General features: G+C 39.9%; 1 protein-coding gene across 1 annotated transcript in view; it reads right to left on the reverse strand.

Moving 5' to 3' along the window:
* NLGN1 (neuroligin 1) overlaps positions 1-23,417 on the reverse strand; it is a 631,206-nt gene that overhangs the window by 481,646 nt on the left and 126,143 nt on the right. The window contains exon 3 of the mRNA XM_025201780.1: positions 8,347-9,152. Coding sequence (XP_025057565.1) covers positions 8,347-8,839 — 493 coding nt within the window. The 5' untranslated portion in view covers positions 8,840-9,152. The remainder of the gene's footprint in view (positions 1-8,346; positions 9,153-23,417) is intronic.

Here is a 23,417-nt window from a genome sequence, read left to right on the forward strand (position 1 = left end):
GACAAAACAAGGAATGGGATATTGTGGCGCTATTCAAGTTATAATCGGATTATTAATATTATAAGTGAGATGATCTTTTAGAATAGCTTGACAGAACATTAAGGCATGTTTCAAGCTTCAAACATATGCTAAGAACGTTATTTGTATCCCTGTATACTACAGGGAAATAAAGGAATGATGAGAATGGAATTATAATGCAATAAGGAGAAAATTAGCAAAAGGAGCGCACAAAATCATAGCTATAGAAAAATCATATGAATCACCTGATACCTCCTCCTGAAACTGTGAGAATACACCCCAGCACCTATTTTTCTACTGCTGAGTCCAGCCTAGCTTCAAGAAAATAAGAAAGAACAGATAAAACTGAGTTTTCCTGGTTATCACATAGAGCTGGTCCAAAACAAGAAAGAGAAAGGGAAGAAACACAAACCAGCAGTATTCTCCTTAGAACAGTGTTATCAGATTTATGACATTATTTTGGAGCCTTAAATCTCTGTGTGTAGGAGGATATAGAAATTGAAAGTTTGGCAGTAAAATAAGAAACTTTAGTATGAAAAGATTTTAAACTGAATAGAATTAGAAATAGAAAAGATTTTGCACTGATAACGTTTCTTCCACAGACAATATAGATGCTGCAACAAAGCACTGCCAGTGTGTTGACGGCGTGGCCAGAAAGTGCCCGGAGGTGGCCTAAATAAGGTGCCTGAGCATTTAAAGAGCACTTTGGCTATGGGCAGCATTAGAGGGGGCTGGTGTTTTAATATTCAGAGTCGGCAGAACCGTCTACAGTTGAGCATTACCTCTCCCAGAAAAAATGATTGTAGATTGTGTGCTAGAGTTTAAGCATTTTATGTTATTTCAAATGTGACATAAAACACATCTTTGAAAATGCTGCCAGCTGACACTAACAGCTTTAGATTGTGAAGGGATGAAAGGGTCTGTACAAGACAATGTTTGGTTCATTATCTTCCTCCATGTATTACTAGTGGAAAGGCTCAATAGGAAATGCTTCTGTGGTATCTAAAGGATGAAAACCAGGAACAAACAACACTTCAAACAACAGCAACAAAAACAGAACAATCTTGGTGCCTTGTGTCTCGCTTAGCACTAGTGTTAGAGATCACTGGGCTAAACGTATGCCTGTTAGTGCTCCAGGGAAGACTTCCTGGCCTCATGTGTCCAGAACCAGGCTATGGGGTTTTCAGTCAAGAGCCATAAGAGTCAATTCGTCCTTCATTAAGAACACAGGGCCAGATTTCCAATGGGATTTATAGACCTAAAGGCAAAAATAAGCCCCCAGTGAGATTTTTTCAGAAGGGTTTTCACAGGTTGTGCACCTGGATACTTTTGTAAATGTGCTCCCGAATCCTGCCTTGTACACAGCACTCCTGTGAAATGGTGAGTACGCTCAACTCCCCGCTGCACTCAGCTCCTCCACCTCACAGGATGTTTCTGTCAGACAAAGGGACTGAACCCTAAAATATTCTGAGTTATTATTCTTAGTAGTGTTTAAGATCTATATCGCAATAGTGTCCTTGGACTAATGAGCCATAGGGTCTGCTGTGTCGGGTGTTTAGGGCAACCAGCACAAGAGTATGTACCAGATAAACCCAATTTATGAACTCTGGTTGGAACACTGGCCTTGGCTATCCTTTGAACAGGAGTAAATTTTACCCAGCATTTAATAAAGTCAAAGGAGGAAATGCAAAGCATAATTACTCACTAGCTGGATGGTAACCAGCTAAGGAAAATACAGGTTCAGACATAATGGAAGCAATAAATGGGGTAAAATAATACATAACAAAACAGCATTATCAAAACATTTCATTAACCCTGCACAAGACTCTATTCAAGAGCATAACTGAATGTGATCAAATTATCAAAAAATTACTGCAAGCTACATTGGATAAAGAGATGCAACAAAAAGCACAACAGCCTGGCTTAGGATACAAAATAAAAGAGAAACAGTAGCCATACACTTGATAGCATTTTGCACGCTAGCTCCCCTCACTTTCATATTATCACTGACATATTTCCCATCAACTTTGCATTAAATACAAAAAATCTGACCTTTTTCCACAGCTTAAATAAATGCTTTCAATTTTATGCCTAGTTTCGCTGAAAGGAAAATATATATTTCCTGTTTAGAATCATTGACTCAGAATGTCAGACTGGCCTCATAATAATCCATTTCAGGATATTACCTTAGCACATGCCTACACATAGCAATACAATGGCTGCTGTTGCTTCAGGTTCAGGAAGAGCCTTTTAAACATCATCCTTTCATTCCCGCAGTAATTCAGCTATTAGCTGTCTGGTAGAAAAGAGACTATCTGGATCTTTTTTTTTTTTAAGACAGCTGAGTATCTGGAGGCCTATTGCTTCTATAATAGTTGGTTTTACATTGAAGATTTAAGATAAAAAGAAATCTGATCACCAAGTGATACATTTTTCCCATAAAAAACAATAGCATCAGGCTCGATCTTTTACTCTTTCCATTCTTTCCATTAACTTTGGAGGTAGAAAAAGGCATGTAAAAATAAGGGCCATTTCCTGCAGTGGAAGCTGCATAGATATACATTAAGCTCCTTTTCTGAAGAAAGGATCTTCAGATTATGGTGGATGCTATTCAAACACATCTGATGAGCGTTAGAGTACTTAAGTGAAGAAGAAAATACGTTTTCATACTGCATAAATAAAGATGTAAACTATAAGTTATAAACAATATTCTAGCGCCATACAGTGTGTATGCCCGCAAAGCCGGCTGCAGGGGAAGCTGCATTTAGAATAATATGTATATAGATTTAGCTTTTCAATGACAGAAGGATAGAGAAGTGGGAGACAAATGGGATGGGCAATCAGACTGCTCAGTTAGGGGTAAAAACCTGAGCATTTAGTTTGGCATGGAAGCCATTAACCTGAACTGAGGTGGTAGAAAGCTGCACTGCCACAGTGGGAGCTCTTGGAGGCAGTGAACCTATGGGGGCTCCACAACATGGAGAGCTGCCATTGCAGCTGTGCCCTTTAAGGGGATGTAGTACGTGTTCCATATTCAACCAAATCTTTGATCCTGACTCACCAAAGCATTATGGGCCTACATAAAATTTTTTCATTCAGGTTAAGGTGAACAACTACAGCTGTAGCCAGCTCATAGATGATGGTTCCTGGATGCTCCATGCACCCCTCTGTCTTTCCTATCTATTAATCTGACCTTCAATCAACAAAAATAATAGCTACAGCAGATCTGTGTCTATTACAAGAGGGGCAGGGGGAAGTGTCTTTAAATCCCACTGAGGTTACAGGTAGGCGGGGATACTTGGAGGAGGCTTTCAGTCTTTTACAAGATCTGGTCCAAGGTGACCAAAGGGGTTTCACTGATGGATGCAACATTCAGAAGAGAATGCAGAAGACACCACAGGTACAAGGTGATCCAAGCTCACAGTCATTTGCATTCAAGGAAGACTCCCCAACCAGTCTACCCATCTCCAAGTGCCTATTTCTCTCTTAGTCTATATTCATCCCTCTTTGTTCTAAAACATGAGAATATGGCAAAAAGCACTGCTGCATTCTTTTATAATAGTCCTGGAACAAATAACCAGGACAAACCTGCGAGAAGAAGTTAAGCTAGACTTCCTTTGTTTCTCGCCAAATAACTAAAATTCCTGATGTTGCTAATTTAGTCAGTTCTTGAAGTCATTAAAGCCATTCGCACGTGGACCATGGCTTTGGAAAAGGCTGAATATTCTACTCTGAGGTGCACTTAGATCTTTATGATCTATATCTCATATCCAAGGATATACAGTAACAATGCTCATGGAAAAGCTATGTTATATCATAACTGTCATAACACAGAAGTGTGGCTATGGGACCCGCGGATGCAACCTGAAAATGAGGTCACTTATTTAGTGCTGTAAATATAAATGTGGGCATCTAATATTAGGCTCTCAAAGTTTTAACTACAATTCTTTGCATTTAAAATATATCCACCTCACTCAAGGCCTTAGGAAAAGGTGGTTGATAAGAGTTCAGCTGTGGGAATATTACACAGTCTCAGCCTTATAGCCAGAACAGGGAGGGGACCCATATGCTACAACCTTTACACGGGGGCCACAGCTAACATAGTCATATAAAAACAAGGATCAAGTGATTCCCTTCCTTGTCCCTTCCCTTGTTCCTTGTCCCACACTCCCAACTCTCCCATAAAAAACAGCTGACCTGAAAACAAAGTCTTGCTCACCTCCATGTCCTGCCATATATATGTGCTAATTTCACTCTATGAATGTCCCTGCCATGCTCCCATCCAAAGGAGCTATGCAGATGGAAAAGCAGGAGCTACAGAAACAATGTGTCGTGGACCAAACCAAGAATCCAGAGCCACCCACCCCACATGGAAACAGGTGCCCAAGTTGCAGTAAAACCTCTCTATCCCGGATTGGCCTTGTCAGCCATCTTCGGACCCATGGATAAGGCAATCATGGAAGACAATCGTGCTCGACTATGAAGGCCTGTCGATGCTGATGCTGACTCCAGAACAAAAAGGAGGCCTTTGCACAGGCCCTTGATACAAGGTATAATGACATCCTAAGTGTAGAACATATACAATACATAGCTCATTTTTAGGTATCACCTTATGGTAGCCTTCAAACTTTATATAGTCAACTGTCATTAAAATTTACAGCAGCAATTCATGATGTACCAGCTTTGTTGCAAAGCAAACAATGGGTGTACAATATTAAATAAAACACAGGCATGCAGGTAAAGCAGGATGTACAGTGTTCCTAAAACATAACGGTTTACCCCATCGTTTGAAGCAGAAGTACAGTTTTCATGCTTTGGCTAGAAAAGTAAAGTAAAGGTCTGAAACACCCAGCAGAATGCAGGTATCTGCAGGTATTTCCTAGGAATGATGCAAATGCTTGACATAAAATCCAGGAAATCACAACAACAGAGAGGATATTAGAAATCTCATTCAACAAAATGCAACAGAGACTAAGAAAGCACTAGAAAATAATCTAGATTGCTTGGAATCTAGACCTTTGGAATTGGTCTCCAAAGGAGACAAAAATAACAGAATTGATAAGGTGCCTATCTAGAGATTCTCCAATAACCACCAAAGCAGAAAGATGTATTGGTTATATATATGTAAAAAATGTTGGGTTAGTAATGTCGTCATATATTTGATAATCAAGGAATATGAATAGATGTGGTTCTGTGGTATTATAATACCAGAAAATGTTAAGACCAAGAAGAAATATATATTTTGGTTCACGTGGTATAAACAACCTTATTTACAAAATTATTTTATATTGCATTGCTTCTATTCCAACCAGTTCCATTCCTCTCATTTTGAAGTAAATCATTGATCTTACTATCCATACAACCATTAATGTGCAGACTGTACCAGAACACGACATGGTAATGGCATGTAAAGCCCATTACAATGCCTCCCATAACTTTTAAAGTCAGTTGCCATTCATGACTATATTCACCTTCTGTGGCTATTATCTATCTTTTTTTCCTTTTCTTGCTAATTAGCTGGCAACTTTTTATATTTAGTGTCTGAATTATTCAGGAAAATCAAGTTAAGGTGATCAAAAATTTGCCAAAATAGTGTAGACTGTGCTGCTGGTAATACAGGTGGTTTGTACCCACACATTTTGATTATATTAAATAGATGGTATAATAACTAAACTAACCAAAAGGACCGGTTGCAATATGGAATATTCTACAGGTCCCATGTAATGTCTCCTGTCTAATAAAATATTCAAGGCAGAATGTTAGATCAAGGTCCTTTCTCCTTTTTCATACTAACAATAATGTTACTTACTACCACCACCCTACGCACGTTTGCTTTCCAATGCAATTGCTTTTAGTGACCAGATCTAGTGTTGAAGTGTGGATAAACAGATGCACAGAATACTGAAGTTACTAGTTATGACCACTAACCAGACTGGAGGCACTCAGCAGATCTCTGACTATGTCAGGGTAAAAAAGATGGACTACTGCTGTCCTTACCATACCAGGTGGCAGATTATAGATTCTGCTGAGAGGTACTACTGCATTTCAGATAATGATCTCTGTTCTCCTTCAGCTTCATTGGCCAATAAATATGCCATTCTCACCTACAGATCTACCCCTGTCATTCTTTATTTAGCCTATTTACCTAGATTATTTTTTTTTTAGTTTCTCTACTAGAAATGTGCATATTCTTCAGAAAGTGATGGAGACCTGCATCATTATTTATGACTTTCAAATCAACGTCTGGGTGATAGGAGGCGAAAGTTGCTCAGCTAATTACACATGCTTGATGAACTGCATAATAACAACCACTGCAGCACTGCACATTAGTTGAAGGCATGTAAATGACTGCAGTTATTCTCATTTGGAGGATATATGTGAATAAGAGGTGATGTCGTTCAAAACACCCCTGTTCACCTCTGTTAGGTGTACTGCGCCCCTACGAGGTAAAACTGGCATCACTACAACACTAAGCAAAAGCATACGAATGCTTCAAAAATGGTACGTGGCAAATTTCATAGACATCACCGTTTGTGGAAAATCTATAAAACTGCACGCACAAGTAGGCCCAAGTAACTGCTATACGTTAATGTTTTCAAAACTGGGTGGCTTTGAGGCTCCTAAAGCCAAATTTAGTCATCTAAATAGAAGCATGATGGTTTGCAAAGTTACTAAGGATCCACTGATATTACTAAAAGTCAGTGGGTCCTGTCAGTGCCTAAAAACCAGACACGTGTACAAGTATGGATTCAGGAGCCTAACTCTGCCTGTGAACCCAAGATTAAAAGTTTTGAGCTAAATTGGCTCTAAATTATTCATCAAGAGAGCACTTGATGCTTTCCTACAATTATTTTGGAGAATATCCTGAAGATATGTAGCCCTGGGCAAATGATATTAAAAAACTTTGGGTCATGACACATAGGCATCAGTGAATTTACCTATCATGATTCACACAATCTAAAAATGTTATGCTTTTGCAGAAGATTTAATAGGAGACCTGATTTGGATTAATGCATTATTTCAGAAGTTTTTGCTAGTGCTGTTTAGCACAAAAGTACACATTTTAGACTGTACTTCAAAGTTCTCCTCTAATACAAGAAAAAGACTGAAATGTTGGAAGAGAAAAGCAGACAAAAATTGAATTTTCCAATTGTGGTATCACAATATTTTCATGTATCCCTACATGCCTAGCAAGAGGTTTCTGGCTGCTGTAATCAAGCAGCAAAGGAACCCAACCGTCCCTTTCTAAAATCTATAAATGAGAAAAAATGCTTCATGTATAAAACTCCAGGAATGTTACCACTGTACAAGAAAACAGTGCATCTCACGTATCAAATGAAGTTATGTTCTCAGTTCACTCAATCACTTCTGTTTTGGGGTGCGTTACAGCAGCAACTTTATTCGGTACCATTGAAATCAATGGGTATAGTGTTTTGCCCCTGACTTCAATGGCAGCTGGACACAGCCAGGCCCCTACTGCATGTGCATGGCTTGCTCACTTCCTTGCTTCACTCCCAACAGCCTGTAGTTACGTTATACTGGAAGGCCACTCCTCTAAACTAAAGGATCAAAGTACAGAATGTAACTTGTCAATAAAGTCAGTACAAGGTAGATATAATCAAGTATAACTGAGTTTTTCAGGCTTAACAAATGTTATCTTCTCATCTGTTTTAAATAGGCCTTTCTTTAAGTCTTTTTCTGACTTCATTAATACAAGATAGTCCCTAAATCTTTCACTTCACAGTATCAGCAAATTAGCCTTCTATGGATGTGTTGCTTCTTCTTCCTCTGCAAGGTTTTGTTTTTTCCCCCGTTTTTTTTTCACTTTTATACATACCTCCTTTTCTACAAATTTTCTTGCCGGGTTTTCTGGCACATTCCTTGGATATTCTTTTGACTGAAAAATGAATAGAAGACTAGAAAATAACATGGAGCTCCATCACAGACAGTAGGAGCATGCAACACCACTATCTAACTTAAATATGGCCTTCTTTTATTAGGTGCGGAAGATTCCCAACTTGTTTCGCCTGCACATGCAATGGATAAGATGTTGATGCATCTTCCCAGAAGTCAGTGGGTGGAAATGAGAATTAGGTACCAACTTCGACCTAAAATACACGTGCTATGGGAGAAAAAAAAAAAAAGAGTGTAGACAAGAAAAAAATATAGGAACAGATGGCTACACAGAAAAGCAGCATGCATACATGTAAAATGCTGGCATGCAAACAAGGAAAGCCATGCATGCTACCAGTACACATGAATTAATATTGTTAGAACTTAGAATAGGAAAATAAAAAGGTCTCCCTGTTTTGCCTGCTATTAACTCACCATCCTCAGTTGGGACATATATATTTAAATAGAGGCAGTCTTCATTCTGATCTTGTACATAGGTAGAAACTACATCCAAGTTATTAGTAAACCACACAGGAAGCATGACTTCAGGCAACCTGCCTTCTATAATGTTCTGGGGACATACTGGAGCAAACTGAGTGGCATTTTTGATATCTGACCAGGGAGATGGAGGCTCAGGAGGTTGAAAGCGATGCTCCCCGACTGGTGGGGCAGCGTATGGAACCCCAAGAAACTGAATAACAGGCCCCAAAATTTCATTATTAAGTTCTTTCTTAATCCCTCTTATCTTGCCAAAGTTGGTTGTCACCACTGGGTCAGTATCATCCAATTTTTGTGAGGACACAGCTGCAGCATGAAGCAAAAATCCAAGTATACAAAGAGCAAAAGTGGCATCCAATCCCATGTGTAACAGGCGGACCATCATCGCTCTCCATACACAGTTCAGCCACATGGATCTTGGAAGGGTCATGGTCCCACATTAGTTGTATAGTTATAATGAAGCAATATTATTTGTATCCACTTGTGTAAAAACAGAGCAACTGAAGGAAACGAATCAAGTTTCCTAAATAGGAGCCCGTCAAAAAAATCTCAAAAGGCTTTTCACGCAGCAAGTCTCTTCCATTGATTTCACACTTATTGAAGCTGCATCTTCACTCAGCACTATTTATCAGACTACATCCTATTGACAACTGTGTTTTCCATAGCAGCAATATGAAGAGAGTGGCCATTTACTGCAGATTCCCCTCTTATAAATCAAATCCAGTTAGCCGCAGGTCTATATCCTGGAGGAAATGAAAATAAATCATTAGTATGAAAAAGCTAATATGGGCAGAGTGATCAAAAGATGTTTTACAAGTTATGTACATACATTAATAGTTGCTATAGTCATGGAAGTAAAATTCTACAATAGGTAGTTTATGGTTCTATGAAATGATGGGTGAAGTACCGATTGCTGGATTATTTATAATGTCGCTTCCTGAGTTTACAGAGTTTTTCAGAAGAAATTGGCCTCATAAAAAATGCAGCTTTAAAATTTACATTTCAGAAAATAAACAAATTGCTGCCAGGTCAGATTAAATATGTTTTTCTGTTCCATTTTATACAACTTAATCAGCCTGTAGTCAATTTTAAATTTGTTAGCAGAGGTTGGTTTACCAAGAAGATAGAAACCATAGATCAATTAGAATTTTATTAAAACTCAAGACACACAGTGAATGCAAGTCAGATAGGTATTCTGAATGCTAAAACATTAAGTAACTGTTATTTCATTAAAATAGACTACGTTTATATATACAGAGAGCTACAAATATAAAAGAAACACTTATTTGTCCATTTAAAAATGTAACTTACAATCCAAACACAGACGCAAATGGAAAAAAGCCTTTTTGGAATATTTTTTCAATATGATTTAGCATGTTGTATATGATAATCGATTAACCACTTACACGTCTCATAGCTAAAGGAAATCCAGGAAGTCTGTATTTTGGCGCTTCTCTGTGTAACACCCCCACATACGTGGGTTGTGTATGGCAAAGTGTGTGCTTTTGATTGTGTATTGTGTTTTGGGTTTTTTGTGTATGTGTGTGTTTGTTTTATGTGGGCAAGATGGCCCCTGTTGTTCTTGTCACATGCTCTGCACATGGAGAGCTGGAGCCTTGTATCTGAGCCAAATATGTAAAATCCTCTGGCCTGATTGGCCAGGGGGAGCAAAGTCTTTTCAAGCAGATAGGTTAAGAGAAAGACTGAAGTGTGGTAGTCCCTGACTGGACAAGGCCAGAGTGATGGCATATGGAGGGAGGGGTTTCTTCCCCCCTGTCCTGAGCAGCCCAGCAGGGAATGATTATTACCCCTAATCAGTGTATATTAACCATTAAGTAAACAAAGACACTTTCCATTAGTTCCAGCTCTTCATAAACAGCTTTTCCAAGGAAGGACATTACCAGCTACCTGTTGATTAGCTCCAAAAAGCCTATCTGCCTTTGTCCTCTCCCACAGCAAGGGCCATAGCCAGCATGTGGTATGGAGGGGAGGAGGAAATCCCTGTGTACAACAGAGGCAAAGGGGAGAGCAGAGGAAAGCAGACTCCTGCAGTCTCTGCCAAAGCTCCAACCAGGGAGCAGAGGGTAGGTGCCAGCCCTGCTATGGAGCAGAGAGCCCTGCCCAGCCCAGCCCAGAGAATATACTGGGATGCTGGGGGAGTCTGGTTTATCTTAAAACAGCAAGGGGTCTGGAACAGACATTGCGTGAACTGGTTTGACCAAAATCAGTTAAGTCTGATACTACGTTCAACCAGGTCCTCCTCAAACTGGTTTCCGCCATGTTCAAACTAGTTTTTGTGCACTGAACATCTGTTGTGTTACAGGTTTAAACCAGTTTCTGATCACTTAAACTGGATTATGTGTAATGTCTGTCCCTACCCAAAACAGAGCCAAGTTGATTACCGGCTACAGCTGGCCCAACCACATAGTTTAACTGGAGCAAAGGACCATCAAAAGAAAGAAAGGGGAAAAGCTAGACCTACCCTCTAGGTCTGGGCTGCAGGTAGTTTGGGTCCACAGCTCCACTGGGAACAAAAAGTTACAAATCTCAACCCTGGCCCTAAACAGGCAGGATTAGAAATTCCCAGGTTTCCACCCTGTTTAAAACTGCCAGACCTTATTGTTGGACAGCAAACCCAAGGTATTGGTATCAAGCCCTTAAAACCTCAAAAAGGGGCGGGGGGGGGGGGGGGGGGGGGGGAGAAAAGGAGGAGAGAGGAGTTCCTAGTCACTGGGACAACTCTTTCTCTCTTTCTCCTCTACCTGAGCTTCCCTTTTCACTATCTGCAAATTTCTTCTCCCTTGAAGGAGACTTCACTCTTCAGAAACCCCTAGCAGCTTCTCTTTCTCCGCAAACCAACCTGGTTCACCTTATATCCCTAATCACAGGTCCTTCTGGGGCCTGGCCACACTCCCCATCCCCCATCTCAGAATTGTGAAAAGGAAGGAAGGGCTGCTCTAGCACCCCACTGCTTCTAGCCTGAGCCACTGCAGACATATGCCCCAATTTATTCAGTCCAGAATCTTTTCAGTCTGCATGATTTCAAACTGGTTTAGCGTAGTCAGGTTAAACTAACCTGCAAAGATTGAATCAATTCAGGCTCAGGCTTTTTGAATGTCTGTCGCTAGCCTTGAAGTTTGTCCTGTAGTTTTAGTTTCAGCAGGCTATGTAACCCAGCCCAGCATGCTGGCTGGAGCTGCAATCGCCCTCTCCCCCACCTCCACCCACACACAGCCTCTCTGCAGTAGCAAAGATTGGCACTCTACCACTTCTCCAGGAGCAACAGAAGGTCCTATGTTCTTTAGCAGCTCCCAGTGGTCCAGTGAACCCAAGAAGCAGCTCATAGTACTCTCTGGTGTGGGCCATCCAGTCCATTGCTGAAGGGCAGGTATAGGGATACAGGCCCCCAGAACTACCTGCTGGGGAGCTCAAAGTCCCAGACTTTCTGGGTCTGGGTGAAGCCTCTCCCAAGAGGATGCCACCTATAGACTTTGCTTTGTAGTTAATACTGTTTTAAAATTATATATATTTGGGTGTTTGTGTTTATACTGCTGCGAGGAGGGGGTTTTGTTTATACGGGACACCCCAGTAAATTTAATGTTCCCACATTTCTTGGTGGGTGCTCAAGCCACAGATACAATTTATTGGATACCCTGAAATGTGAACCCGGCCCTTCTTGCTGCTGATCAGTGCCCGGCAGAAGGGCTACATCTGCAAAGAGACATTCATTACAATAATAAACTTGATTTTCAAAATATTCACAGCAAAGGACCAGATTAAATGACAAAACCCCAATTTGCTTCAAAAGGAACTGGTACTGGGCTCAAAGTCTGTTGCTTCAAAAATGATTTCAAGAGGGGAACAGACAGAAATAACAGAGATACAGTTGAACAGAGGCATATCTGGGCAGTTTTATGCCCTGGGCCTGGCAGCAGATGAGTCGCTACTGCCATCAATGGTGCCAGGCCGTCAGCGGTAGCGGCTGCTATTTTTGTGCGCCCCCGAGTCAGCATCTAGGACCAGTGCCATACTTCCTCCCCGCTTCCCCCCCCTTAGATATGCTATTGTACTCATTTTGGGACTTATTGCCCATTCCTGACACACTAATGGTTTCAGTGAAAAATGTCAGTGCACAAGGAATGCATGCTCAGTTCCCTCTGTTCCTAATTTGCAATGCAACAAATACATGCTCCCATAGGACAATTAAAAGTCCTTATTTTTCAGACCCTCTCATGTCTTCTGCACAACAGCCAAGAAAAAAAATAATCTTGTTAGGATCAGAGACTATATAATGTGACTATTTTTTACTCTGTTTTTGCAATACAGGCAGTGTCACACAGCGTTGTTACAGACTGCTCAGGGCATACCATAACATTTTCCATATTCATGTTAATCACATTTCTAACACTATTTACAATATACTCTAATTTTAAATGCAGCGCAATGTACAATGTAACAGTGTAATCTTACCCTCATTGTTAAATAGTGTGTAATGTACAGAAAATGTATTTTGCTTTGTATAGACAAGATTATGAAACACCTGCTTTTGGAATATCATTGGCAGCTTTAATGAGAATTGTTTTTATCATGTCCATACACATTGTAGATAGAATTCAAAGACGGGCTTGTCTAACAGTCAGACTACCCTGCAGTTTGGGTTATTAAAAAGGAGATTGTAAAAGCTATATAGGACAGCAGGAGATTTGGTTCATGTCTAGTGATTTTTTAGCTCTGCACAATCTATCTGAGAAAGCAATAAGGAGAGAGATGTAGCTTTTTGACAATTTCTCTCTTTCGCTGCTAATTCTAACACCTTTACTGTGAAGCTGCATTAACATGCAGAAGACAGGCTTATACCCTTCATTCTTCTGCTTCAAATTCTCAGTGTTTGTTGGAAAAATACAGGTTTTAGATGCACATTTCTGAAGGCTAGCGTATGTATTTATATCCAACTAACTAGACTTGTATAGAAACAGAATCTGAGTAACACCATCACCAAGGCTGTCATTTCATTGCCATTTAAGATTTTGCACATAGCAAGGTATTTCTTGGGGAACAGAACAGACACTGGATTTAGGAGAATGGGGAATGGAAAATAATCCATGAACCTTCAAATTCCGTATGAAAGGAAAGTTGCTTCATGTTTTGATGTACAGTGAAGGTCAGTCAAAATGCTCCTTCCCTAAGGCTATTGACCAAACTGCACACATTAAATCAATCTTATTAAGTTTTAAAACCCACTTATTCTTTTGTCAGCAGCAAAGACATCAGCTCTATTTTCTCTCCTGAGTTCTGAGACCTCTCCATTTGTAAATAGCAAGTACTTCATTTGAGAAGCTAGTCCAGTAGCTTAGGTGGTCTGGAGAAAGTTTCAGGAGAAATCAAATTTAACAAAGCAGCACCCAAACAATTTCTTCCTTTCTTTTCAATTTGACCTGCTGAGTCAGTTTAACATGGAAAGCTACCAAGATATACTGTAAATAACTATTCATCTAACAGACTTTTTTCTCTTTATGTCTTAATACTGTTTTCTAATTCTATTACAAGCACTTTTTTGTACAGTAGTGTCAACAAATACAAACCTTGACACCGTGATTTTCTTAGAAATAACCTGAAATAAAATAACCAGCAGTAGGCACCTAATAGTCTAAATGCTGGAGGGTTGGTATTCCTCTTAATCTTTCCTTTTACCGGTAATCTTTGCAAATATATATGATCTACCTAAGTTCAGACTAAAACCTAGAGCCAGGCTGCATTTACATGTCATTCCATAGGATGGCACGCCTAGCATGAACAACTAGCTGAACAACTATGCTGTGGTTAACAACTGTCATTCTGCCACTTAGTGATAAAGTTTTGCTCTGAGATATATGAAACAGGCCAAAGCAGTAAGAACATATTGCAATAATATGTTTGGCTACTTTAGTTAATTAATTTACATAAATGGCTAGCTGAAGCCGACAGGTTTAGTGGGTAAGTAATCCAGTAGGTAAAGACTTACAATAGCAATGTCCCAGAACCACCCGTCCTAGCCTTCAAACAAGCACCGAACCTCACTAACCTCATCACCAGAAGCAAGCTTCCTATGGCCCAAAACACACCGATGGATCCAGACCATGCCATGACAAGAAATGTAAAACCTGCCAACACATCTCCACCACCCACACAATGACTACACCCCACAACAGAGCCATCAGCATTCCTGGATCCTACAGCTGCACCTCCAGAAATGTAATATATCTCTCATCCAATGCATCAAATGCCCTTATGGAAAATGTATAGGAGAGACCAGACAGCAACTGCACACCAGAATGAATGCACACCGTAAATTTATCAAAGACAAGAATACCCAATTAGCTGTGGGGGCACATTCTCACAAGAAAACCATTCTGTCAGTTCTAATCCTCAAAGGGAATTTACAAAACACCTTTCACAGACGAGCCTATGAACTTCACTTCATCAACCTCTTGGATACAAAAAATCATGGACTAAATATAGACATTGGATTTATGACACATTATAACCTGCCTGACATCTGACTCCCCAGGTACCTCTCCACTGTTTATCGGCTACATTCATTCCCCTTCTCCTCCCTCACCCCTCCCAGCCTGTCTCTCACCCACTGACACTTCAATTTACATCTTCACTGACTGCCTTTCCTGCTTCCCCCCCAGCCTCTGGATTCTTTACTATTCCTTCCATCCAGGAAGAGCACACACCAACTGCAGATGCTTCCTCAGCCTGATGAAGGGTATGTATACCTAAAAGCTTGCAAAGAAGAATTTTTCCAACTATTTGAGTTGGTCGACATTAAATATCAGATTTCCCCAAAGAACCTTGTCTGCCTGTGTCCTTAGACCTACATGGCTACAACCTATACCCCAATAGCAATGTCTATACACTTTAGCATATATATTGGTTTCTCTTACCATGGTTTTTGTATATTTGTTTTGTGAGTGCATGACTGTGGACCCCAGCAATAATCCTAAACAGGGATGAACAGGAAGGTGGGCAGAAAAGTAAATTAACCAGTGACATCGACCAGTTCAGGTACTTTGCAGAGTATAAAACCAATCAGCCCTGGCTGTAACTTCAGCATAAGAATATACAGAAGTCTGGATTTCAGAATAATCATTGTCAAGATCTGAAGATTATCACTGACTATTACCACTGAACACAAAATCTAGAAAATATAATTTTTTCAATGCGTTCTTTCATGGTTTTTAGAAGATTCTTAAATCTATTGAGATTGTTTTCCCTTTGTTCATTGTTTTGTGACCATCCCTTTCCTGAATCTCATTTATTCTTTGGCACCAATCCTCAGTTAAAGCAGAGGAGCATTCAACATGGCTCGTGGCTTAAAGCCACCTTCACACTTCCCATGCAATGAGTTATTCTACAAGAGGCTAATCCCCATGCCATAACCACTCTTCGCTACTTTTACTTACTATCATAGCTAGGGGATGTTTTAAAATTGTGCTAGCTGCCAATGGACTGCTGCAACAATGTCAGGATTTGGTGGAAGCATCTGGCTATGTCACCTTCTATCCCTCCTCTTCTAGCCCCTTCTAGCCCTCCTCTTCTAGCTTTTGGAAGTGGGATGGCACATGAGTTTCTATGGCAGCTCTACCCCAAATAAGGCCAGATTTTCAATCTTGACGGCTAACTTGAGTGGTCCTAATGCAGTTCAGAAACTACCCATACATTTAAATTGTATCTTCAAAGTTTCCTTTCCAGGATTGCTCATCCCAGCAAAGCTCAATTGCACAAATGATAAAAAGTGAATACAAAAGGAGCCTGAATACTGCCAAAGCAATTTCATTTCAAAAGCAAACAAGTATTTACAGAATGAACATGCCGTTTGCATCCAGTGCTGCTGACAAGCAACTCTAAAAAGCCCCAATTTAATTTCATGTCTATGAAAAAGAAAAATCTGAAGTCCAAAACAAAAGGATGACAAAAAAACCTCCAATAAATGTATTAAAAGAAGCATTATACAACACAGGACTGTTCTGGTGATTGTAAATATTACCAGAGAACATATCATCTACCACTTGCTTTTCTTTTTTCTCTTTTTCCTCTGTTGGCTAAACATAATGTCACATACTTCTCTGTGACATTAAAGATTTTTGGACAAAGTCTTCTCTTGCGTATGTCTTGTGAATGTCTACTTAAATCAATGGATTTGTATTTTTAACTCAAAAGAACAAGTTCCTTTTCTTTTTTTTTCTTAAAAAATATTCAGTCTAAGCAAACCTAGTTTTCAGAAACAAATGCCAGACTGAAAACATGAGAGAATAAAGTCCTGCCTGTATGTATCTAAGAGAGATACAGCTTAGGTTACTGCACTGTTAGCTTCCAGTGGCTGTCTTGCCGACGTGTGTGCGCGCCTCAACTGTATGGCACCTATACAAAACACCAGGAAAATGTGGACACCACCTGACTATCTGAACCCATTTAGATCCTTGAGTTCTGCTCACATTGCAAACAAAGATGTAAAAGGCAATGCTAACTATTTAGATAGGGTCACCTTCCCACTTGAAACAGAGACCACAAAGTCATCACAGGCTAGGATCACACTGACCTCCTCATCCAGAGGTTATCAGCTAAATTCTTCATATTGCCAACTCCTGGAGCTATCCATCCCACTTTTAATATTACTTGTAAACTAAACCTTATGTTTTACTTTGGGTGCACAACAAAAATAGTAAGAAATACAAAACTGTGTATGTATACATTGCACAGTTCTATGTACATTAATTCATTCAGAAACAAAATGTTAATGAAGATCAAGGCTAAACCAAGCAGATGATATAAGACTGAAATAGGTCACACATATTTAACTTGTTTCCCATTTTTCAGCATCACTATAATTTTGTCTTTCCCCCAGTGGGAATACTTGCTCTGGCTCACTTTCTATCCATGAGTATTTACTAGTTATGTTTCAATGTTCCCTTTAACTATTTCCCTTAAAATACTTCTGTAACTTAGATTTGCCAGAACAGCAAGATTTTAGCTCTTAATTTTCTAATAAGCTGTTTTAGAATCAGACACAAATGAGGTCTATGTATATAGCAAAGAGTCATTTACTTCAAATTATCTTCCATTTTCTCATATTAATAAATCATTTATCTTAAAATATTCCTACTATTTGGCTAAAGTAATTGTTTATATTACCATGAGTTGGCTACAATTTTTTTTAACAAGTGGATGATAACTGAGTGACATTTTGCACAGTAAGTAGATAACGAAAATGGCGATTTTACCCATAACAGGAAGAATGGATAACTCTGTCACTTATGTGTAAAGTTTTAGACAGCTAAGTAATACAGATTTAAATTAAAAATGACAGATGCACTGGCTTGGAATATAATGGGTACTGAAGTGAACCTTTATTCCTTTTAGCAGCTTATGGTTAACTCTTAAATGGTCCAAGTATTATATTCAGTTTTGCATTTTGTAACTATGCTGCTAAATATACAGAGGGTTACTGTGTTCAGGACAATACTGTGCTTCTGGCCATGAAGATTTTTAAGTTGGTCTAGTAACTGAGATGATCCTGTTTTACATGTTTAAGTCATTTTGGGGGGAAATAACCTAGACACTTCTCAGCTGAGATCCTCAATCCTAAAAATGTTTCCTGCCTGTTAAACATCTCCATGAATTTAAATCTCTGTTGACTAACAGTTCATGAAACATTCACATGCTTGACATCTTATCAGTATTACATTTCATAGTAGAACTTAGATAGAGCCCCCACCCCATACCCATGTAAGTCACTGGGTCTGTTGTCATTGACTTTAATGAGTTAAAGATGAAACACTAAAATCAGCCTGGAGGTTACGTGTATAGTACGGATTGGTGACCAAATCTTGATTCAGTGGGACTAATTGCGTGAAAAAGGTGAGCAGGATTTGGCTCTTGATCACTACTCTTTACTTGATATTTGTCAACTAATTGGGCTTTCATATCAAATACATAGGACACTTGCCAATCTCTGTCTAGCTCCTATTTTTGAACATTAAGCATTTGAGATACACAAAGGAAAAAGTACAATTATCTGCCAAGTCCTGTAGCTTGAAGGCAACCGCTCAGATAAAATGGTTGGGTATAGGCTGAAACTCTGGCTGTGGACTATTATTCTATCAGAGCACCAGGCAGTATCATTTCCAGAGCATGCAAGGCCTAGAGTTGTAGAGTTAGATCAATAGCTTCTTCAATTCAATTTATAAATAAATAATATATATATTTCCCTGCTACACAAAGAAAGTAAAACGTCAGTCCAGATTCTGATCTCAGTTCCATCGATGCAATGGATATCAAAGTCTAGCTGATTATGGTTTCTGTAACAAGGAATACAGAATATAACTTTGCTAATCATAAATGTAGCTGCTTTATACTGCTCAATATCCAGAGGAAGCGTTTTGTGTGTGAAGTTCCCTCAGAGCCAAGTCTAGAGGGTATACATTCCTCTTAGAACCCAATATTGGTATTCAGTGGATCAAACTTTTGTCTCAAAGTCCCATTTCCTGTGATGTATCATTCTGGTTTTTGAATCCACATCTGTAGCTGAGACTTAACTTATATTTGTTCCAAAATGAATTTCATGCTTAACTTGTTTTTCTTAATTAAACTTCCTTTAGCAATCTCTAATATGTGTATTATTAAAACTCATTAGTCCCATTCATGCTCGCCTGTCATTTTTGGCTTCATATTCATATACTGAAGTGCTCTGTTGCTTTATATAGGAAGAAAATTAAATAATAAATATGAGAACTTGAACGTTTTATGAGTGTCAGTATGAGAAAGTAGCTGCAAGGCCCATAAGGCTTCACACAAAAAAAGCATTACAGCTAAAGCTAACATGCTGACACATCTCTGATCTATAAAGTCTGCAGTAATGGTAGCAGTAAAGTGTTGTGGCATAGACTGGGAATTTTTCTCTCACTTGAAATAGAAATAGGTGTAGCAGAGACTGCATTTACTGTTGTAAAAAAATTCAAATAAAATTTCCCCAAAGCTTAGTGTATAATACTGTTAAATGTCTACCATGATTTATTCTTTCCATCTGACTTCATGTTGGGGATCCCATTATTCAACTGGATATCCAGTTTTCCCTTTTCCCTATAACCGGTGTGAAGAAAGATACCCATCTGAGTTACTTCAACCTGGTCTCAAGTCTCCTTATAAGCAGGTTTTAGTCATATTGGCCATGATTTCTGCAATAAAAAAACACTTCGTTGAAACCAGGACATGTCCGTTCTCTTAATACAACAATTTTACAACCTAATTCTCCTTTCCGGCCAGGGCTTAATCAAGGAGGAACTCCACACAAGTGAACAAAGTTACAATCCATGTAACTGTAGTATGAGTAAGAAGGAAATTGATCTCCCAATTACATTTTTTTGACATTTCAAGAACTGAAACAAAAAAAATATTACATTTATATAGCAATGTTCCTTTTAAATGAATTGTCATTTTCCTACATGATTAATCTGTACACGATCCCAGAACCCCATGATAAATCCTACAACATTAATTTATGCTAGTAATATCATGTAATTACCTAATAGTTTTTCCCTATTGTATAACTACCCAATACTTTTGAACTATTACAAAGTTTTAAAAAGTTGAAAAACGTAACTGTTTTTAAAGAAGTTATCTTCAAAGAATGTTTGGAGTTTAATTCCTTCAGTTTTCTGGGTAACATGACATTCCTATAGCAAGCTTTTTTAAATTCAAATTAAATGGCATGTTAAAGTGCTCAGTGCACCACCAACCTGTTTTCCTCATTAACTCCCTAGAACCAGGTCAAGTAATATGCTAATGACATCTTAGGCATGTCATGTGGGGTTAGCTTAAGGCAAAATTGGAAAAAAAAATCTTCCCTTTACAATCACTGCTCCATTAAAAGGACATGCTTAACTTGAAATAGAGTCGTTTTTCAAAAAAAGTGCCTCCTTCACATTTCTGTGGTTTTACAACCACTTTCCCATTTCAAAAATATTTCTCTCTCCTCTATAATTGCGTGAAAGATCCAAGGAAACAAAGGAAACAGACTATTCAGAAGAAACATGAAATGGTCTATATGGAAGATGCTGGCGTATGGATTAATTAAAGAAAAAGGGGAAGAAGAATTCTTTCACATCTTTTATAGTCACCTCACTTTAACTTGTGCCACAAAGTAGGTAAAACATTTGAAGTCCAGTATATGGAATCCAGTCCCTTAATTGGTATGAATCCCATTTGTACCAGCTGAGAACCCGCCCTGTGATTTTTATATGGACACTGTTCCTTTAACAGTCTTCCATGAAAAATTCATCCGTGACGGTGGGTGCACAGAAAAATGCAAATGTGGGTTTACCTAGGCAAATACACCTCTTGTATCTCTGAATGGCATGCAGCATAGCATTAGCTAATGAATCAGTAATTATGAAAAGCAAAGTCTGTTGGAAAACATGTGAGCCTTCAGAGGCAGGTGTAAATGTGGAGCTGAGTCACTCAGAAGTCAACACGATTCCCTCTTGTTAGAGTGATAATTTGATAGTCTTTCTGGGGAATTTAATGTCATCATTTGTCACTAAAATTACAGGATGTGCTTTCAATTTGCGATGCTTGCTGAAGTTTCCCCACCATCTCTTTTTTTCTCTATCCACTAACTTCCTCCCTTATACACAAGCCCTTCTGCAATACCGATGCATCAAGTAGAACGCATGCACTTCCCTGAAACAGTAATACTGGAATAGGAATCTAGCAGGCTAAGAAATGCATTTCATCCTTCCATACCGTCTGTGTTTTTATAAGCTACTACAATTGCCAAAACAAGCATTTTAATGTACTGGTAACTAAGTAGATAGCACGCTGTTTACCAGAACACATTGAATTGCTGCCCATTCAGTATTAAAAGAAATCTACTGCAAAGATTTCTAATGGCTCTCTGGCAAAGTGTTGCTTTTTCGTTATCCACGTTCAGAGACTGACTGTATAATGCTTGCCCTCCTCTTCCAGTATTTAATTTTTAAATAGTTTCTTTTTTGGGTGATTAAAAAAACATAATAAATATGGCACCAAACAAATGATTCAAAGCCAACCAGAGATCTGTAATACTGATCTATATCTCTATTAGTGAAGAATGTATATTTACTTTTACTACAGGCATGCCAATCCATTACAAACTCAGCTGCTTCCTCCTCTCTTCCCTCTACTCCATTCTTAGAATCCTGTAGGGTGTGCTTGTGTATGAGTCAGAGGTTATTAAAGATGCTAACTGATAAAAAATAAAATTAGCACCATTACTACATTTTAAATCCTCCATCCGCTTGAAAATTAATTTATCCGCCTCCTGCTTGATCCTGATCTTTAAATCACCCTCTCCATCTCCAGCCAAAACATGCTCACTTTGCTAAGGCTGCTAAGTATTTAAGAGCTGGGAGGGATATTACGTTTGTCTAAGGTGGGCTGGAAAGCTCCAAACCAGTCTCAGTCTAGCCTTCTTGCTGGTTTCCACACAACAGATTGTGTTCAGCAGTCTCCACTCCCTTTGCAGCTTCAGGTAAACCAGAGGTGCTCAAGCAAACACACACTTAGCATGACTATCCCCAAGCTCATCCTTTCTCCCAGTCACATTCTGCATATGATTCACATGACACAGAAGAAAGGGAATGTCTTTTTCCTCATACATAGCTATGCTGCCTTCATCCTTTACTGCAAAAGAGCCATTAGACTATTACTGCAGTCTGTTGCTCCCCTCTAAGAAAACTGGTGTCATCCATCAAAAGCAACTGAGGAGCAAGTAACCTTTTTACCTGGGCAGTACTCTGAGGGAAGTGACAAGGCCAACATTTTCCAACTTGGCTGCCTAGCTCTTGGCCCTTAAATTTACATATAAAAATGGGCTGATTGGCCATGGGGCTAAGACACACATCTCACTGAAGTCAATGGGAGCTCAGCATCTTTGCTAAAGAGGACACCTGAAATAGGAACTTCGGAGCCCAAGCTTAGCAACTGATGTCTTTTTAATATCGCAGCTGTTAAAACTACAGCTCACATTTACAGCCTGCTGTTTTTCAGGGCGTGTGTTAAGTTTACCCCATGCCTGCAGAGGAACCAGAAAGCTCCCTTGGGCCATTGGTAAAGCCTGTTCTCTTTTAGAAGCCCCCAGATTCAAACTGAACAGCAAGGGCAAGCAAGCAGAGAGTCTGAATATCTCCGCCTACAACCCCTAGTAACCACCAGCTACACAGCCATGCTGCTTCTGCCAGGAAGAAGCAATCAGGCCTTCAGAGGACCCTGAAAAGTTATTGCCAGGGTGGTCCCCAATAAATATGAATTACCTGCCTGCACTTCCCAGGTCTGGCTGCCCCCCACCCTGGGAAGCATCTGCGTAAGTGCAAATGTCAGTGGCTCAAAACTCTTTCATAGATTTCACAGACGTTAGGGCTGGAAGATCATGGAGTCCAGCCCCCTGCCCAGGGGCAGGAAGGCAGCTGGGGTCATAGGATCCCAGCAAGAAAAACGTCCAGATTTCTCTTGGTTCAGAGGTCATATCCCTCACTAGCCCAACTGGCTGGCATGGCCCGAGGACTGGAAGCGCAGACAGTCCGGGCCGCAGAAAGGCGCAGCCGCGTCCTCCAGACACGCTCGCTCGGAGCAGCACCCGCCAGGTGCGTTTCCATTGGGAAATAGATGCCCGGTTCTGAAAACTAAAGCAAAACCCAGTCTCCCAAAGCAAAACCCATGCCAGGGGGATGCCACCCTCTAGGTAAGAGGCGGGCGAGCGGACTGGGGACCCTGTCCCCTGCTGCCCAGAGATGGCACCGCTGCATGCAAGAGGCTTTGGTTGGAAATACGAGTATTTCGCGCTGAGAAGGGGCTAGACACCGTGTCCTTGGGAGCTCCCCGAGCCGGTGAAGGTGAGGGAGGGCTCAGGGTGTGAACTGCAACATGGGCAGGGGAGCAGGAGGAGAGGGCCCGGCGGGCGGGGCGGGGGAGCGGAGCGGTGCGGTGCG

Source organism: Alligator sinensis, unplaced genomic scaffold (genome assembly GCF_000455745.1).
Source record: "Alligator sinensis unplaced genomic scaffold, ASM45574v1 scaffold379_1, whole genome shotgun sequence".
NCBI classification, from domain to species: domain Eukaryota; kingdom Metazoa; phylum Chordata; order Crocodylia; family Alligatoridae; genus Alligator; species Alligator sinensis.